The sequence below is a fragment of the Akebia trifoliata genome, chromosome 14 (genome assembly GCF_017979445.1).
Source record: "Akebia trifoliata isolate Shusen 1 chromosome 14, ASM1797944v1, whole genome shotgun sequence".
NCBI classification, from domain to species: domain Eukaryota; kingdom Viridiplantae; phylum Streptophyta; class Magnoliopsida; order Ranunculales; family Lardizabalaceae; genus Akebia; species Akebia trifoliata.
The window spans coordinates 13,187,893-13,206,990 of record NC_141388.1 but is presented as its reverse complement, the minus strand read 5'-3'; the positions used below and the strand labels follow the sequence as shown (position 1 = coordinate 13,206,990).

Sequence of the window (19,098 nt, the reverse complement as noted above, 5' to 3'; positions counted from 1 at the left end):
TTCATTGTTTTGTGGAGTTTTGAACGCTTGACCTACCATTCCTAAGGAGCTTATCAAGGTTCAGCTTGCCACTAGGCCAACAATTTGAGGTCTAATAAATAAATAATCTACACATTAGAAGATGATGTTAAAAGGACACACTATTGTTGTGAGAGCCATCATCTCAGTAGGACCCTACATCAACCAACATTGGTAGCCAAAGAGGCCATCAACTCAGATTGCTCAATTGGTTCGAATTTGAACCTGAATCGGATTCGAATTTTCCACTACCATTGACACCCCAACATATAACACCAAACAATTTTTTTTTTTTTTTTTTTTTCTATTTGATTATCATCTAGAGGGCCTACACAAGCTCCTCTGCATGCACGCCGCCTGTGGCATTTTACACTTACCAGCTTATACCAGTACACCACCTGTTACAAAATTACACGTGTAACAGAAGACACGAACGATTTCTATTACAACTGAAGAAGAATCTCTCTCTGAGTCGATCACGCAAGAGAGCCGGAGACACTAAAATTCACAATTTCCGTGTGAGTCCTCTGTCTTACACTGTTGTTTCGATCTGTGAATTAAGATTTGCAATATTGTTTTTTTTTTATGTTCTTCGATCAATTTCTTATAGTAGCCTCAGAAAGATGGTAGAAAATTTGCAATTGATTCACAATTAGGGTTCAATTACAGCTTCTGGTTGTTAAAATTCTTCGCACCTAATCACAAAAACCTCTTTTGTGAGATTAGCTCAATTTTCTCATCGATTGATTCGATTTTTGTGTGAGTTTAACGTTCTGTATTCAATTTTTAAAGAAGTTGATCTACTTAAGAAAGATAGAGATAATCTTTTCAATGAGAGTACTTATATTCCATTAATTAAAGGGATGTTCTTCAATCTTGAATGTCGTAGATGATAGAATTACTGTTATTATAGGCCCAATTATGGCACCAATTCATGTAGTCAGGATCGATTGTTGGTTAGATTTTTATGGACCATTTGAAAGAAAGAATGCAGATTGCATGTCTTTCAACCATGATGTTGACCTAGAAGATTGCTTATGCAGGACTCATTGAATGGTGCATCTAGGCTTGCTCAATGTGCCTTTATCTTTTGCTTATAAGTGGTTATTTATGTGATCTAGGGATACTTAATTCACTTTAGGTTGAAAAACTGAAAATTATGGTAAAATCACTTGAACTATGTATCTTAGAATGTGGTCTACAAACCCCATATCTTTGAAATAAGACTTTGTTATTATTGTTGTTTTATGTGAACAAAATATGTGATACAAACCCAACCAAGACACCAAAAATACTTATGTGTTAATGGTGTGGAAAGTTAAGTTCATAACATACCACCATACTGTGTAACCAACGTTCGTGGCGGCCTACTTTGTGGTGGCTTTCACTTCGGTACCCTCTTTTTGGGTCCCTAGATAGCCCTTTCCCTTGGTCGTCCTTTCCACTAATGTCCCTAGTATCCACTTTGTGCCAGCTCTCACTTTGGTGCCTTCTTTTTGATCCCCAAAGTAACTCCTCGTGAGGTTTGAACCTTGGACGTGGTCTTGACTCTAATATCAAATGAAACGAACCCAGCTAATACACCAAAAATAACTAGGCGTTAATTGTGTGGAAAGTTAAGCCCTTATCTCTTTGGGATCTGAACAATATGTTAAGGTGTAATGCTAAAAGAAGTGACTACTTGACGATTCATCTCATTGCCCAATGCACAATTCATGGATCATTTATTTTTGGTGGATAAATTTATATCACATATGTGGCGTGATCGTTCCAGTGGATAACATTAACTGATTTATCCATTAGTTCAAGCCCAAAAATAATTTGCTCATTCTCAAGTAATATAGAATCCAAAATCTTGACAAATTTGCTTTTGTCTTCCAAGTCTATGCTTGTCGGTTCTTTTTTTTTTTTTTGGAAACGTAATCTATTCATTATACTCATTTATGGCTTACTCCTAGGGATGCAAATAGGGTTTTGAAAACATACTGCGGCAATTTTCTACTGAAACTATTCGTGGCAAGTAGGGAGAGGCACCAGTGAAACTGTACACATGTCAATTCCAAATGATGACAATAAATCTTCTCATTCTCAGGTAACTTCTGTTTTATTTATCATCGAGCATCATTATGTAGTTTGGCTATTTGTAACAACAAATGTAAATGTAAGCCATGATCTCAAAAATATTGAATGGGTGGTGGGTTATTGAATTTTCATGGATTTTGTTCCTGGAGCTCCTTTGTTGATTAAATGAGATAAATTTCGGATTCAAGATAACTCAACATGTCATACATTTGGTGATTTTTAATCTGAGCTATACTCATTTGTGGAATTTTATCATTTTGTTTGAACTTTTGTGAACATAGATTCCACCAAATTCTCTTTCTACAAAGAAAGTAGAGGAAGTAACAGAAAAATCCATACCATATCCATAAGCATAATAACATGTGGTCTAATAGTTCGGCTGGATTTGTATTGGATATGAAGATGATAGTCGCCATTTAGTATGCAAAGGGAATAAAAATAACAATAATGATCCTGTGAGTAATAAGATGATCCATGGTAAGAAATTTCTCCAAGGCAGCAAATCAATTTAAAAGGTTACCATAGAAGGAAATTTAGGACCCCAAATAATGGGAGCTGGGAACTCTGATACTCTCAAAGGAACCAAATAATTTTAAAGAAATAAAAACTGCAGACTTTACAAAGACCAACTTAAAGGACATTTTGATAGAATCACAATTTTAGTTGTTGGTGATAAGGTTGGACTCTAAATGATTGTGGAAATTTCTTCCTTTTGCATTGGCCTGAGCATTATGGAAAGAAAGGAACAACCGTATACTATCTTCAATAGAAAGGGATGTCCATTAGAGGTGTTAGTCCTTAAAGTTAAATCCTATTCGTGTAGTTGTCTTCTACCTTGTTGATTTTAGGCTGTCCTTGTTCCTCTATTGTATTCGATCATTGCTTTTGCAATAAATTTTATTCCAAAAAAAAAAAAATGATATTTGTGATCTTGTTTATTCTTTAATTGTTGCTATGTTTTTGGCATAGTGAGATTGTCTCTCACTTGCCTCTGTTGTACTTAGTGATATTGATGCTTTAAATTCTTTCTTGCGCAATAAAAAAAAAAGTTGTTGGAGATGGACGTAGCACCTTGGTTAGAATACTCGTAGTACTAAATGCTTCCACAGGAAAGGATTCACACTAAAACAAAATAGAATGCAAATCACAGCTGAGACAGCAACTATGTAACAAGGATGTGACAGTTTTATAATTTTCATCACGTCAGGCATGTGACACTGACACACCTCAACATATGCTCAAACACATAAGGTAATTTTACCTCGTGTTTCTATAATATTTCATAAAAATGATTTCCGAATGAGGGTTTTGGTAATACATTGTCCATACACTAATTTATTACTTAAAAAAAATCATGGATTGTTATTGGAAATCTACTTCTTTTGCATGATGGTGTCTAGAACTGTGTTCTTTTCATATATTTCTTTCCATGTTTTTAAAATTCTGAGTTAAATATATCTAAAATAATATACTATAGGATCTGTGTATGTATGTTTCAGGCTTCTTATGAATGCTCAATTAGGCACCGCGTACCCATATCGGTACTGGTACACATCCCTGTATTCTTGTTACATAGGGTAACACCTTCTTCTATTTAGGGACTATCTGTTGAGAACAGCTAAGAATTTTGGCATTCCTTTCTGGACCAACTTATTGGGGTATACATTTTCTGAATGCGATTGGTCAAGGGGCATGGGCAATGGGGTGTTTATTCAGAATGGCTTCAAAAGGTTTGAAGATATGGGCTAACAAAGATGTGTCTCTCGATATAATTAGTGAAACAATATTCTTGTTTCCTAACCAAACTAGTTGGTATAAGGCTCTGATGATAGACGCACGTACGTTAGTTATAAAAAAACATGACAAGAAACACATACGTTCATAGTTCATGTATATGTCTCCATGTACATGTATCATCTCAGTTCACTTCTTCTGTTGCATTTTTTTGCATGCAGTTGTCATCACATTTTTTTGAGGACCTTCTTGACTCCATAATCGTAGATGTTGCATCTGAATCCCATCGGATAGCTAGGTTGGGTCTTGATCGTAATTTGGAAGAAGAGGAAGAAGAACTAAGGCTGTCCGCACAGGCCCGAGCGAGGGTGGCAGATCCAAGTAACATTGGTGAAGCAAATAGTAAGTATGTGGTTGATATATTTGGTCAAACCCATCCTGCTGTCGCCAGTGAAATATTTGACTGCATGAACTGTGGGCGGTCAATCATGGCTGGAAAGTTTGCTCCTCATTTGGAGAAGTGCATGGGAAAGGTCAGTGTCTCAAATCTCTATTTCCTTATAGTTGGCAACTATACATAAATTATGATGGATGGGCTAAGGTTACCTCCGATGCCAAAAAATGTCATTCTTTCAATTATGTGCCATTCAGTAACTGTAGGTGGTCTTCTTTTTGTCTCTAAGGTTGTGAAAAATACCCATTTATCAGATGGTAGGGATCACCTAGTCGTTGTTGTATCCTTGTGTCTGTTGATCTAGATACACATAATCAATTTGATGTTCTGGATAAACCAATTTGCCGATTGTGGCATAATTAAATGTGGGACAATTGAGCATCTTTCCTGTAAAGAGTACCAGGTTTAAAATGAGAGCTGGGCACCCCAACTTTTACTTTTTACACTCCAATTTCTTAATTAGTTATCACAACCGAATTAAATATTAAAACACACCATTCAAACATTACAAAAGTTTGGTTCAAGTTATTACCTCAAAATTAAAAAGGATTATAGCACATTCAAACAAATTCAGCAAGTGTTTACAATTAGGATTAGGCTCATATAAAATCCTAAATCTAACAAATAGAAATCTAGAACAAAAAAGTAAAAGAAAAAGAGAGTTTGTATTGGTACCCCAACTTTTACTTATTCTCAACCATTGACTTACTTTTTTTATTTTTTATTTTGATTGGGATGTAGTAATAAGTAAAAGTTGGTGTGCCTTGAAAAATAAACCAAAATGTTTTCCTATTTCTTTGCCCTATTTCAGATCCATCAGACATGGTTTCTATTTCTTCAAGAACATGGATTCTCTCTATTATAGAACTATATAATAGTCAATATGGTTTCATTGTGTTGTATCTATAGGGATGCACTGCACGAGTAGTGTTATCCATACACATTTTGTGCATGGGTGCATGTCATTTCCCAGTTTGTAATATCTGTACACTTTTCCTTCAGGGTCGAAAAGCTCGTCCCAAGACAACAAGAAGTACCACAGCAGCGAAGAACCGATATTCATTTGGAGGCCCGGCTTCTTCATACTCTCCTTATTCCAATTCCGCTAGTGTAAACCAAGTAGCAAATGGAACATCTGCTGCAGGTGAGGAATATGTTGACGGTGTTTTTGAAGAGCCATGAAGTAGGGAAATGGTGGCTTTTGAACATCTATGAAAGAGCTGTCTAAAATCTAGCATGTACGTGAGCAGTGATTGACATATGTTAAGTAATGAGGTAAAAAAATTGATTTTATTTTATTTTATTTATCTTGATGGGCGCTTGTTTAGATGTCAAAAGATTTATAATCTTCCTACCTTTTCAAAATTTCAGGGTAATTTGAACAGACACACACCAACTAATTTGGTGAATATTTGAGATACCTTCTATGTTTTTAAACTGATAATATGTCCCCTTGACATGGGTTTCTCTTATAGATTAATTACAAAAATGATCTCAATGCAAGAGTTGGAAGATGACAAGTTTTGGGAAGAAAAATCAATGGGTTTTAGGTTATTTTTTATTTGTTTGTATAAGAAGATTGACATGAAGGCCATGTTATCAGTTTGAAAACATTAGGGTATCTCAAATATTCAACAAAACATGTTACTTCAATTCTTTGAAGCGGGGCAGACCACTTCAAAGTTTTCTTCCCAACGGAAGTAGTAGCAGTAGCAATCGACTTTCTAACCACTTTCCCTACTATCCGGCATGCCAGATTTATTTGATCTTTATGCCATCTATTATTTTTAAAAATCATTGGGAGTGAATCATCTTTCTATAGTTTGGCAAGATTTGTAGATTATAATATGAATTGTCCTTTACATCGGCTCGAGATCTGAATAATTGGTATGATATTTTGAAAATGTAGGCTAGAATTAATACAACTCATCTGAGAAAATTAAATAAAATAATTTTTCAATAAGTTAATTTTAAATTGAAATAAATATTGGTAGGCTGGCTTGGGCCATGATTTTCCATGGCCCGCCTAACCCATTCAAAGGGCCGGGTTATGGTTAGAAATTTTAGGCCTGTTAGCACCTACCCCGGCCCATTGACAACCCTAACTGTCCACAGCTCCTCATCTCATTTGACAGTAATCAAACTTTTAATCTGGCTTATAAAGTTTTAGGAATTAGTTGTATACTCAATAGTGCTTGATATGGGTTTTTGGTGAGGCCCAATGGCGCTCACTGTGGGCTGGCCATTAGTTGAATATCATAGTTTCCAATATGGGCCGTTATGGGCCTTCCACATCAATCGACACAAGGGTGAATCTATGCCGTAATATATGCATAAGAGCTGCCTACATATTGAATTAGATTGTTAAGAGCTACATCAGCTAATAGATATGGGAGCTCCCTTCATCCAACATCCTATCCGATCATTGATGGACCATACGGTTTGGATCCAATGAATGATATATAACACAATTTGAACTTCCAACTAACCTGAAAACCCCAAACTTGAATCCCAATAAGCTGAGTCAAGTTGAAAACTCATGAGTTGATTTAGATGAGTCAAATTAAAATATTGGGTGACTTAAAATGCTCTTGATTTTTATCCTTAAAATGTATTGTTGTTGATAAATTGGAAAAATTAGTAGAAATAATTCTAATTACTGTCAATATTACCTGATTCGCTTCTTTGGAATTATATTAAAAACTTTTTAATTCTGTGATCTGACTTGCAAGATGATACTAGTTGAATTGAATTGAGACACAAACTTGGTCATTCTCTTTAAAGCATTTCGAGTCATTGAAAAATTTCAGAGTGCAGGCAGAGTGATGGCACGACACCCCTAGGATACAACGGCTTAATATCAACTAAATTTCTTCTGTCTACTGTACCTTAGACAAGAATCGATCAACCAAGTTCACACCCAAAATTCTTTGCCCAAAAAAATAAATTATTTTAATAAATAATGAAATTGAGAAGCAAAAACTGAGAATAAATTTATCGAAAGAGGAGAAGATTATGGTTGAAATGAAATAGAAGAGTATTTAAAGGGGTAGCTTTTTCATTTTTTTCTTTTTAAGATGTGTTGGGGTTACTGTATTTTTGGAGCAAATTTGGCCCCGAGTTCAAGAGCTTGATTTGTTCGATTTACCGAGTTAACTAGTTTTCCCCGAGAACCGCAAAATCCAAATCAATCGAGTCGACTCGTCCTAGTTTCAAATTGACTCAACGAGTTTTAAAACTATAAGTCGGTTGAGTACAGGTACTTTATAATCAGAATCAGAAAGATCCTTTTCATTCAAAAGTCCACCATCTAGTGGACAGTATATTTAGTTACCGTGTATTAACTTACACCAAATAATACCTCCAAAACGTAAACCTAAAACAAAATCAAACGAGGGAGAGAAATGGAGGTCTTTTTTAGAGGGTTTTGTAGAAGAGCAGAGAAGAGCCGCCCCATATACTAGTCTTCTTCTTCTTGTAATCTTCCAAAGATGCCTAAATCGAAGCGCAACAGACCTGGTTTGTGATCCTATCTTCTCCATTTCTAAAACCCTGAATCCTTTTTTTTTTTTTTTTTAAATTCTAAGTTTAGCGTTTTGATCTAGGGTTTTAGAAATCCAAAATGATTTCATATTTCAATCACAGTTTGTTACCTACTGTGACTAATTCTCTGGAATTTCTGCTTCAGGACCCTAAGCTTTATTTCTCTACTAATGGGTTAAAAGAGTTGATTTTTGGTTCTTGTTGGGGTTTTTGGAAATACAGTGACATTGTCGAAGACAAAGAAGAAAGGAAGAGAGCACAAGGAATCGATCGTGAATTCGATAAGACAGGCCGTGGAGAATTACAACTCCGCCTATGTTTTTTCTTTTGAAAATATGAGAAATCTCAAGTTCAAAGAGTTCAGAGAGCAACTCAAGTCTACTAGCAGGTATAAAATATATATATTTTTTATTTAAATTTCTTGGGTAAAGGGTTATTTGTTGGCAAGGTGAAGTTGGGTTCAAGAGGGTTTGAACCTAGGACGTGAGAACAACACTGCACACATCTTACATATAATAAAATTTGATGAGTTTTATATCTTATCCATTGGATATTGTGTTTGATCTCATCTTAGAATCTAATAAAAATTGACGATTGATGCGTGGCCAAGCCCTCAAAGCCATAGTCACTGAATTATCCAAAAAAATCGTAGTTCTATGAATAAGGTACTAGTGAATTAAATCGGTGAATCAACTAGTTAACTGGTGATTTATCAATTAAATTGTAAAATATGATAACATTTTTACCTTTCACCTGTAAAATTTTATTTTCTTTAACATCAAATATCAGGAAGAAGATAGGTTTTTAGGGAGGTTCAAGGTGATGGGTTTTGATATGGAACTCAAATACATTATTTGTATATTCCCTGAACTTTTCCCGTATGAAACTTCTTTCGAATTTATCCGAATCAACTTAATTGAACCCCCCCCCCCCCCCCCCCCCAAATGATTACCAAATCCAAACTTTGTTATTATGATCAAAGTGGCAGCCAATGTGATTTAGTTATTACTGTATGTACATGGCACTGTCTTCTTAATCTCTTGGCTAGCCAATGGAAACCTTGGATTTTATCATTTTGTTCTTGGCACAGAAATAGATCAATTATCTCATATAATGCACCAACATAGGAGTTTCATCACTTTTTCAAATAAGGATGTTCTAAACTTTTACCTTTTGAGAATAAGGTTCAATCATGGGAATGTTGGAATGTAATTCATACTTTATTTTGTGCAGATTTTTCCTTGGGTCAAATAAGGTTATGCAGATTTCTCTGGGCCGGTCTGTTTCTGATGAAATAAGACCTGGAATTCATAAAATCTCCAAGGTAGTGAAATGCTTTCTAATCTTTCTAAGAATTTACACCAGTTACTTTTCCTCGTGGAACTGAATTTCCTTTTATTTTCCAGCTTCTGCATGGAGATGCTGGCCTCTGTTTTACTAATTTGCCAAAAGAAGAGGTCCAAAGGTAGTCCTTGTTTTTATGTTAAGCTGCAAAATTCGAAAAAGTATAGGTTTCTATTTTAAAGAGGGCTGTTATATTATTACTCCAATATAATATAACCATACAATACTTAGAAAGGGAAAATAAAAAGCTAAAATCACACTAGGACCCTCCCTCTGGATTTGTGGTTTTAAAACTTTGTTCCGTGTCTCGTCTCATCCATGCCTGATATTGAGTCGTCTTGGATGAGTTTCTGATAGGCTTGAGATGCCTCGTTCAAAAATGAAAAAATGAATGTGGGATTTTAAATCACGTCCGATACATTAATTTGTTCGTCCGTCTCGTCCATGCCAGATATTGAGACGACTCAGGCGATAAGTCTCAGTCTCTGATGAGTTTTGAAACCATGTCTGGACTAGAGTAATTTTAAGGTATTGCCCCAGAATTTTGATGAGAAATGGAGAGACCTCTCCGAGTCCCCGTGTTTTCAAATGGATGACATACCCCTTGACTTGGGTCTTGCATGAGATACTTGCAAAATATTGATCCAAGTGCCCTCACCTTCTACACAATAAAACCGTTGATTTTTTGCCCCAAACCCCATTGTCTTCAACTTCTAATATTGGCAAAGTTTGAAAGTGAGGGCATTTCAATCATTTTATATCAAGTCTCCAGGGAAGATTGATGTCAAGGGGTATCTTATAAGTTTGAAAACAAGATATATCTCTAATTTTCACCAAAACTTGAAGAGGTTCTTCAAAACTACTCAATTTTAAATAAATGATGAGTTTATATAACACAAAAAATAATAGTTTTCACTTATAGTGTGATTTTATGATAGGATAAAGGTGTTGTAATATCACAGCCATTTAAATATTTGAAGTACTTTTTCAGTATGTCCCATCTTTGAAGATGCGGGTGTATGGAAATTAGTGTTGTTGTCTTACTTTCGTATGTGTTTGTTTATAGTTTGTAAGAAAGAAAAGGGGATTCAAAGTTCACATTGGAGGTTCATGTGCATGTCAGTCAAATTGGATTGGAAGATAATCTTGTACAAGAGCACATCAACTCGATACAATTATTTGAGTTAAACCATTGGGTGTGACTAAGAAGACGGGCATCATAATCATGCTTGCTTTTGAGAATGGCTTATAAAAAACTGTTGGAAAAATTAAAAGGAGGGAAGCCAAGGAGCTTGGCTAATCTTTCCTCTTCTATAAAAAACTGTCGTGGTTGTTACTTGTTAGCCTGTCAGAGCTAAATTGAGAGATTTTTTTTCCTGTACCTTGTTTTCCATTGATGAAGTGTACTGTCAGCTGCGTGTGTTTACTTATAAAAAGAAAATTAAAATATATGTTGCCCCTTTAGAAATTCTTTTTTGTTTTCCGTTGTCCTCAGCATCTTTGAGGTTTCTCGTCCATGGGTTTGAATTGTTGCATTTGTTCGTATATTTTTGCAGATTGTTTGAACAATATGAAGACCATGACTTTGCAAGAACAGGAAGCACTGCAACAGAAAAGGTTTAGAAGGATCTACTTTTTTTTAAAGTAGATTGTCAAGACTTTGAAAAATCTATTTGTTCAAATACTCCATTTTTTTCTCGTGTCTATGCCGCTTATGTTTGAAGGGAAGACGTAGCTATCAATATAGCTATGGTCATTTTTCTGCTATTTTAAAACATAATGTTTCATCCTTCCCTTACATGATGAAGTTTTCTAGGCCGGACAAAGTTGACTTTATTGTGTCAGGTCAAATTAGTCACTACTGCATTTTTTTTATATTGATTTTCTTACTTATCCAATTATAATTCTCTTCATTGTTCAAAGTTGTATCAGGTCCTCTTTTTATTAGTCTATTTACCACTAAACTGAAATTATTCTACTTTTTGTCCAACAAAATTGTGTTTTAGGAACAAATATGGGGGACCTATTGTTGGCACATGATATTTAGTGGGGTGCATGAAAGAGTGTTGGTTTCTGGTTTGTCTTTGCTGATCTGAATTCTTGAGAAGAATTACAACTCTTCAATACAAAAATGGATAAAAATAAAAACCTTCATGGATACTATTAAACAAAAGACTTGCTTGGTATGCCCTCAAATTAGCATAAATTGCTCCAAATGCAATCTTTTGTCATCCAAACATTTTTGTGTGTGCCTGGTTGCCCTGTAATTCTTTCTGCTCACCCACAAAACCTTTTTTGAGAATGACCACATTTGCTTGTGGGACTGCTTGTCCCACATATGAGCACGAAACATTTTCTCTGCAGAACCACATCAAATTCAATTAAACAAACCCTTCAAAGAAGCCTATGATTTTCTCTGCAATTTTTGGCATTTGCAAACTCAGCCACACATACAAATGCATGGTAGGAGTAGGATTCATCAGGGTTGATTCTATCAGGATTATAGTTTGCAATGCAAAACTTTACAATCACAAACCTTTGTGTTTTCTGGGCCTACCAAGCAGCCACTGAATCAATAAAGTTAGAAATTAAAAATGGTTATGCTGGTTATAACAATCCGAATGTATATCTCTTCTATGCATTTAGTTCTACTATTACCATTATATAATCTTATGTATACAGGGTCCATACTCAGGCTTTACATCCTTTATGTCTCAGGTGGAGCTTAGTGAAGGTGCTCTTGATCAGTTCTCACATGAGATGGAACCCTTTTTGCGCAAGCAAGGGATGCCTGTTCGATTGAATAAAGGTGGATTTTAATTGCATATAATGGCTTTTTTACCTACCAAGTCTTGAGTTATTAACTGATGTGGTGATGTTATTCATGCTTGCAGGTGTGGTGGAGCTTGTCTCCAACTTTGTTGTGTGTGAAGAAGGAAAACCTTTGTCACCTGAATCATCTCGTATACTGGTTTGTGCTTAAACCTCGTGCAGTAAATTATTTTGTGCATGGCTTCTATTTGCTGTCTGTTGGTTACAGTTGAATTGCTTTCTCCTCTTCCTGAGTTTTACACATATGTTGCATTATATGCATCTTTTTGAGAATCATGGGATTCTGCTTTTTATACTTAAAAATTACAGTACAATTTGGTTGATGCTACGGTGAAAAACAGATATTCACACACTTTAAAAACAGAAGATGTGGCTCTTGACAGAATTTAATGAATGGGATTTGTTAAGCTGACCCCAAATCCTTGCTATAAAGCTTTAATGATGATGGTTGTTTAATAAAACATGGTGCACAATGGATCTCGACCCAAATGATACTAGCCATCTTCTATTTTTATTCAGAGAGCTGCTATTGCCACCCCAACTTTTACTTTATTGCAACCAAATTAAAAATTAAGAAACTAAGTAAGAATAAGTAAAAGTTGGGGGGTACCAATGGAAGCTCTCTCGTTTGTCTTTGTTAGATCTCCATTTTTTGGGTTTAAGATTTTATGACCCTAATCTTAATTGTAAACAACTACTGAAATGGTTAGAACGAGTGTTAGTGTTTTGTAATGTAGAGATAATAATTTGAGCCAAAAATTTGTAATGTTTGAATGGTGTGTTTTAATCTTTAATTGTCGTGTGATAAATAATTATTAGAAATTGGGGTGTAATAAGTAAAAGTTGGGGTGCCAATAGCAGCTCTCTTTATTTATTTCTTTGGTGTCTATCGGAAAACATGGAATTGTTTTAGAAAAGAGTTATGGTGTTTGCTAGTTTCAGATCTTAGTTGTATGGAAATGCCCCTCAATTGGATGGTTGGAAACTTAGCATCTGCACCACATTTGATTTTTTTTTTTTTATTCTTTTTCCAATAGCATAGAACTATTGAAGGATTCAAGCATTTTATGACTTAACTCTCCTGGAGCTTCTTTGTGCAATTAATAGTTCATTACGAAAAGGTCATTTGCAGAGAGAAGATCTGCGATAACTAAGCATAATTTAGGTTTCACTGAATATACAGTTTGTTCTCGTGGTTTGTAATGATTAAGCTGAAATCTAGTTTGCATTCATTTGCAGCGTTTGCTAGGGATCAAGATGGCTACCTTTCGCCTTGACCTGATCTGCCGGTGGAGCCCTGAAGATTTTGAAGTTTATAAAGAAGGGCTAGCTCTCTCCGACATTGAATCCTCGTAAACTGTGTGACTCTCTCATTAGTGATTGTGGTGTTAGTTGAGTTTGAAGGAAATTTTGTTTTCAGAGAAGGGAAACCCGTAGTTAAATTATCGGCTTTTTCCTGTATTCTATAATGGAGCTTTTGGAGTAAACTGTTGGCATATATGAATCATTTTGCGTTTTTGAGTAAAGAACTTGTGCCCATTCTTACTATTTTGAATTCATTATTGCATGCTTATCCCCTTTAGGAGAAGATTCAAGTAGAATGGAGGAACATGATTTGCTTAGCTGATCTCAAATATTTGTTACTGAGGCTTGACCATTAAATATACATGGACTTCTATCTGCAACTTGTGACATCCAGTATGGTATGAGATTTATTAGAAGCCTCTATAATGCCTATTGTTTGCATCATTGGTTTGCCTACACAAATTGGTTGTTCCTGTTAAATGATAAGAGTGAGTTGCAAAGATATTTAAGATGAAGGTTTGAAGGAGAGCTTGGGAAAGGCAGACAAGTACTGAGTAACAAGCTTCTTTGATGCAAACTTGAGTTTCAAATCTTCTCTTGCTCACCAAATTATATCAAGATGACTCAATGAGAAGAAAAAGAATATAAATCAACCAAAGAAGAATTTAGGAAAAAAAAGAATGTCGATGTAGAAGTTCACCATATCGCTTAAGCTTCTTCACTGAAATGGATTGGAACAAGCCTTGCTATTCTGGCTGGTTTTCGAAAGAAAGGAAAAGTGCAAAAAACTACGTTGGCTTTGAGCAAAAAGTTCCGTTGCCGGGACTTGAACCCGGGTCTCTCGGGTGAGAGCCGAGTATCCTAACCAACTAGACTACAACGGATTTTTGCTTTCTTGACACATAAATTATTATATCATACATAAATTTATTTATTTATTCACAAATTGGATTTTGGTGTGTCAACTTGTGCCGGTCCCAATTTGATGGAAGCCAGTTCTGGTTTGAACTTTGAACCGATAGAATCAAATCCCACCAAAATTTAACACATTTTTAATACATTGACTTGAAACAATAACAACAGCAACAACAAAGCATTGCTCAAAAGATTTGATTTCTACGGAACGAATCTTATTCTCCCCATTCCATTCTCTTCCAAGACTAACCTTTTGTTTTTTAGATTGAATTTATGTATGCTTTTATAGTCTTTTGTTTTGGGTCTTATCATTGCTCTTCTAGCCCTTAAACCGAATATTTCTTCTAACCACAATTATTATTAAGAGAGATTTATTTTTATTAAAAAAACTCCCTTTCTTTATCAAGTTTTGTTACTTTTAACAATCATTCTACTTTGAATCAGTCTAGTTTTACTAACTTAGTAAGATTTTAAATTTTACTAAAAATTGTAGGACCCACATGGATTATTAAATTTGCAAATCCAACACCATTGCCTTTTAGATTTCATGGAAAAACTCAGATTTAAAAAAAAAAAAAAAAAACATCTTTTTGAACTTGATTATAAGTGTTATCCGTGGATGGCTACAAAACTCCCAAATTGAAATTAAAAATTCAACTGTTAAATTAATTTTTTTATTTTTAAAATTCATAGAATGTTGTCCTATATAATCAGGTGTCGAAGGATCATGTTATGTTAAGCAACAAATTAATCACATCAGTTTGAAGACTCCTAAGTTTGTTACTAACAAACTTTGATAAAGTGAGGTGATGTTTAATGGGTAACAAACTTCTTTATATAAGGTTCCCTTAGAGTTATCAGAACTGAAAGGAAGTTTTTATAAAATGCAACATTTACGTCTGAGGGGGGTAAATCTCTCTATAATTAATTTTCGTCCACCACTCCATCTTGCTCAAAGAAGCCACTTCAACATTCAAGCTCATATCTTATTTCATCTATCTCAATAAACTTATCTTAGCTACCCAACATTTCAACTCCTCAACCGATCTTACCGACCAACAAAATTTTACTTTTATATCTAATAACAAACATTCAAATTTAGCTGATACTAACCCATAGTTTTAAAACTTGATTTTGCGTCTGGTCTTGCCCATGCCAGATTCCAAGTCGTCTCGGACAAATTTTCCAATTCGTCTCATTCAAAAATTTGAAAAATGAACATGAGATTTTAAATCTCTTCGGAGAAATTGACTTGTCCATCCAATGCCTAATACAAAGACAACTCGTACGATACATTTAGGTCCCGGACGAGTTTTGAAACCATGTACTAACCCAAATCATCAACTAATAATAACCTAGAATAATCATTCCTTAATTTTTCCCCCATAACCAATGCCCTTTTATCCATCTCCCCTAACACCAACTTAGCTTCCTCAAACCTTCTCTTCCTCAACAACCAACTCCCCAAGCTCCCAAAATTCTGTGTATCCAACGCTTTATCCCTTCCACCAAAAGCCATCACAAACTCCACCGCCTGCGCAAAACAACCCAATCCCAACAACCCACTGATAACGTGCGCATGTGTGCAGTATAACACAGACACCCCATCCTCTTCCATCCTCCTCAACACCTCCAAAGCCCCATCAACCCTTCCAACCCTACAAGCCCCCAAAACCATCGCATCGTATGTCCTCGAATCCTCCTTCAACCCTTCTTCTAGAATCTTCTTCAAAACTCCAGAAGCCGCCGTTAAGTCTCCGTCCATACAATATCCCGTTAGAATGTAGTTATAAGCTGTAACATCTACGGGTATTCCGTTATCTCTCATCATAGCTAAAATGCGCCATGAATCTTCCATTTTCTTCTTACGTGTGAGGGCATTGAGGAGAGGGTGGAATGTACATGTGTTAATGCCGTGTCCGCCTTGAATCATCGTGTCTATTGCACGTAGAGAATCATCGATTCTGTTTGATTTGCAGAGACGGGAAATTAAGGCGTCGAAAGCGTTTTTTCGGGCAAACCCTTTGTCGAGATGGGTTAGGGTTTGGATGAGATGTTCGAGGATTGTGTTGGGGTCGTCTTCTTCGGTGACGAATTTGAAGGTGTTGGTTGTGTTAAAGCATCCATCTTTGGTGCGTTTGTTGAGAAGGTTAGCGAGGGAGTTGAAGTCTCTGGAGCGTCCAGCGATAGTGATGAGATGGTCGTAAGAGGCGGAGGTGGGTATTTCAGGGTTAGGGTTTTCGGAATTGGGGTTTTTTTGACGGGTGGGATTGGAGAAGAAGCAAGAGGTGATACGAAGAATAGAGGGAGATTGTGTGGGTTTTAGTATGGTTTTACGGAGGATGAACATGGTGTAGTGGGTAGGGTTTTGGTGACTGAAGGAGATGGGGTAGTTCTTGATCTGGTTTTCTATGAGCATTTGATTAATATTACGAAATTCTATTGGCACACCAACTTTTGCATATAACACACCAATCCTTTAGATATCTGGTAAGATTGGTGTGTTATAAGTAAATGTTGGTGTGTTAATAGAAGTTCTTTAAGCTGGTTCCAGCACTGTTTCAACGTCTTGTCTTCTCGTCCATGGACGAGACAGAGTTGTATTGAACAAGATAAACTATTTAACTCATTTGATACTTATTTATTCTTATATAAATAATCATTGTAGAGGTAACTTTGAGTTTATTTGTAACAACTCAATCTACAATTCTAATGATAGCTCCTCGCTCTTTCAATCTGGTAGCGTCAGTGTAGTACCTGCCAAGAATCCTCTAATGACCAAGTTAGATTATAAAGGAGACAATCCCTTCTTTTTTTTAAAATTAGTAATGGAGACAATCTTTCTATAAGTTAAACCCTAACCTTGTCAAAAAGCCTCTTCCTCCATTGATTTATCCCCTTTATATAGGATTTTCTTTTGATCCCTTGATTTTAGGGTTTCTCTCTCAATCCATTCAATCTAGGGATCAGATAATGGAAACTCCTCTCCAAGAAGGTAATTTAATTGATTTAGAATGAATATTATTGTCTCTACCAATTACTCTTAGATTCTTAGGATCTATCTCTTATTCCAGTGAAGTAAAAGATAGACTTGGATCTACACACAATCAACCTTAGTTTGCCTAGGCAAGGTAGGCGTTCGCATTAACTTTGACCTACATATGGTAGAGCTACTGTTTGGATTTACTTGGTCAGTGCTGAGCTGCAAATCCTGTTTAGGTACTACTTACTCTGAACAAACTTTCCTCTAATACACTCTGGCGTTTGTTCGGATTTGAACACATGTAGGTCTCAGATCATTTACTACTTTTACCATTTACAATTATCCCCTCTTGAAAAGTCATAAAGTTTCATTGTCATATCGAGAAACATTCCTTCTTCTGAATGGGTGTCATTATTAGCACATACCTTTTAAAGGCTAATTATTACATTTTTCACTTAACATCCCTTCCAAATTAATGAACCACCTTTTCAAATTTTGGGCGGTTGAGATGTGATTGGATAAATCACATTGCTACATGTGTCCCATTTTGCGCCTCATCAAGTTCTAGGGTTTCAACGGTTGTGGTTTTTGGATGCGTATCAATAGGTTTTCTTCTTGACTACTAGCTATAAATTTGGGGACTTGATGAATTTTTTTTCTTCTTCGTATTGTATCTGAACTTTCGACTTCTTGTTCCTTGTTTCTAAATTTGTCAAATCAAGCCTTGCCCTATCCTCCTCCTTTCTAAGGTAATTTTCCTAGCACTTCTCTTTTTAAATCTGCATCTGTGGCCTTTAACGTAGCTAAACTCCGTAATACATATTCAATACCCAAATCAATGTCCACTAGGGTTTGCAATGACCCTAATGAATATCGTTCAGAGGAGATTCGGGTTTATGCTGGTCACATTCAAACTAGTTTTTGTTTTCTAATATCCCCTTTTTTAGGGAAGTACTTAGAAATATCAATAAGGCTCCAAGCCAAATGATCAATTTTTTTTTACTGACTAGTTGAGAGGGTGGAAAATCTAGGGGTGTCTCCTTGTGATTTTCTCCCAAGGTACACCCTTAAGGCGAACTTATACTACCCAAAGCATTACTTAATGTCCCCTAAATACATTCTCTTCTTCATGAATTTCTTTTAAAACTTGTTTGGCTTCATCAAGAGTCAGGAATTTCCCAAAAGATTTTCTATATAGTTCCTCTTTGATTAATATGTAGCGTTCTATCCTGGTTCTAACCTGCCTCAACTCCTGTGCATACCTTGGTAATTGCCCTATCTTTAGGAATAGGATGGGTGGGTCCATCCAATTTGGATTGTTCACTGAATTCACACACATTCTCTGCTATTGCACATCTATGGTTAGTGTTTCCAGAAATCCGCATTGGGACATGATTTCCCTAATTTGCTCCAAATAAGACTGTATCCGTTTGTCTCTGGTTTCGAATTTCCTGTTAATGTGATTGACCACCTGTAGACACTCCATTTTTGCATCCGCCTGATTAATCAACTCGTCAACCCGATCGCAATGATTCCCAATGATGGATGTGTATTCCATTGCTTTATTTTGTTACCCGATATGTTTCAGAAATCCGGATGAGGTATCTCGAATTGACAAAACCTTAGAAACCACGCTACGTTAGAAAAATACGACCCCAGAAATATAGAAATCATCATCTTGCAGACCAAAAAGAAGTTTTACGATAAAAATCACTAAAAATTGACCAAATTACCAAAATACCCCTAACCTCAAAACAACCCTAGAACCTACGTTACGCTTAGGAAAACTCTCTCAAACACATAAAATAACAAATCGGAACCAAATAAATTATTTCGCCAATTTTAACAGAATTCGACAAAATTACGAAAATGCCCCTCATAAAGTTCA

The 19,098-nt window shown here is 35.7% G+C and overlaps 3 protein-coding genes and 1 non-coding gene across 10 annotated transcripts; 2 read left to right on the top strand and 2 right to left on the bottom strand.

Moving 5' to 3' along the window:
- Positions 1 to 347: 347 nt before the first annotated feature.
- Positions 348 to 7,052, top strand: LOC147386352 (SAGA-associated factor 11-like). 7 transcript variants are annotated; one of them, XR_015171711.1, is made up of 6 exons: positions 349 to 536; positions 1,989 to 2,110; positions 3,600 to 3,641; positions 4,056 to 4,367; positions 5,291 to 5,563; positions 5,660 to 7,052. XR_015171711.1 is itself a non-coding variant. In XM_086422248.1 (5 exons), the coding sequence occupies exons 2-5, from the start codon at positions 2,069 to 2,071 to the stop codon at positions 5,468 to 5,470; spliced, it is 576 nt and encodes a 191-aa protein (XP_086278374.1). In that variant the 5' UTR covers positions 348 to 534; positions 1,989 to 2,068; the 3' UTR covers positions 5,471 to 5,586. The 7 variants fall into 7 exon arrangements, 6 of the variants coding, with proteins under 6 accessions (XP_086278374.1, XP_086278373.1, XP_086278377.1 ...); XM_086422248.1 differs by lacking the exon at positions 5,660 to 7,052 and having other exon boundaries at positions 348 to 534; positions 5,291 to 5,586; XM_086422247.1 differs by lacking the exon at positions 5,660 to 7,052 and having other exon boundaries at positions 348 to 534; positions 1,977 to 2,110; positions 5,291 to 5,586.
- A 596-nt stretch (positions 7,053 to 7,648) lies between these two features.
- On the top strand, positions 7,649 to 13,536 carry LOC147386351 (Ribosomal protein L10 family protein). Its single transcript, XM_086422245.1, has 8 exons — positions 7,649 to 7,807; positions 8,054 to 8,219; positions 9,065 to 9,155; positions 9,238 to 9,296; positions 10,732 to 10,792; positions 11,894 to 11,984; positions 12,070 to 12,146; positions 13,247 to 13,536. Exons 1-8 carry the CDS (start codon positions 7,780 to 7,782, stop codon positions 13,361 to 13,363), a joined length of 690 nt encoding a protein of 229 aa, XP_086278371.1. The 5' UTR covers positions 7,649 to 7,779; the 3' UTR covers positions 13,364 to 13,536.
- Positions 13,537 to 14,123: 587 nt separating this feature from the next.
- Positions 14,124 to 14,196, bottom strand: TRNAE-CUC (transfer RNA glutamic acid (anticodon CUC)). Its single transcript has one exon. It is a non-coding gene; the product is annotated as a tRNA-Glu (tRNA).
- Positions 14,197 to 14,944: 748 nt separating this feature from the next.
- LOC147386349 (Tetratricopeptide repeat (TPR)-like superfamily protein) lies at positions 14,945 to 16,955 on the bottom strand. The gene has a single exon (XM_086424381.1). The coding sequence runs from the start codon at positions 16,644 to 16,646 to the stop codon at positions 15,555 to 15,557; it is 1,092 nt and encodes a 363-aa protein (XP_086280507.1). The 5' UTR covers positions 16,647 to 16,955; the 3' UTR covers positions 14,945 to 15,554.
- Between the last annotated feature and the right edge of the window lie 2,143 nt (positions 16,956 to 19,098).

Excerpts from the sequence above, each read along its gene's own strand:
- LOC147386352 (XM_086422248.1), top strand. The coding sequence starts at position 2,069 with ATGTCAATTCCAAATGATGACAATAAATCTTCTCATTCTCAG. Across the intron at positions 2,111-3,599 it reads ATAAATCTTCTCATTCTCAG|GCTTCTTATGAATGCTCAAT; the intron begins GTAACTTCTGTT and ends TGTATGTTTCAG. Across the intron at positions 4,368-5,290 it reads TGGAGAAGTGCATGGGAAAG|GGTCGAAAAGCTCGTCCCAA; the intron begins GTCAGTGTCTCA and ends CTTTTCCTTCAG.
- LOC147386351 (XM_086422245.1), top strand. The coding sequence starts at position 7,780 with ATGCCTAAATCGAAGCGCAACAGACCTG. Across the intron at positions 8,220-9,064 it reads CAACTCAAGTCTACTAGCAG|ATTTTTCCTTGGGTCAAATA; the intron begins GTATAAAATATA and ends TATTTTGTGCAG. Across the intron at positions 11,985-12,069 it reads GCCTGTTCGATTGAATAAAG|GTGTGGTGGAGCTTGTCTCC; the intron begins GTGGATTTTAAT and ends TCATGCTTGCAG.
- LOC147386349 (XM_086424381.1), bottom strand. The coding sequence starts at position 16,646 with ATGCTCATAGAAAACCAGATCAAGAACTACCCCATCTCCTTCAGTCAC.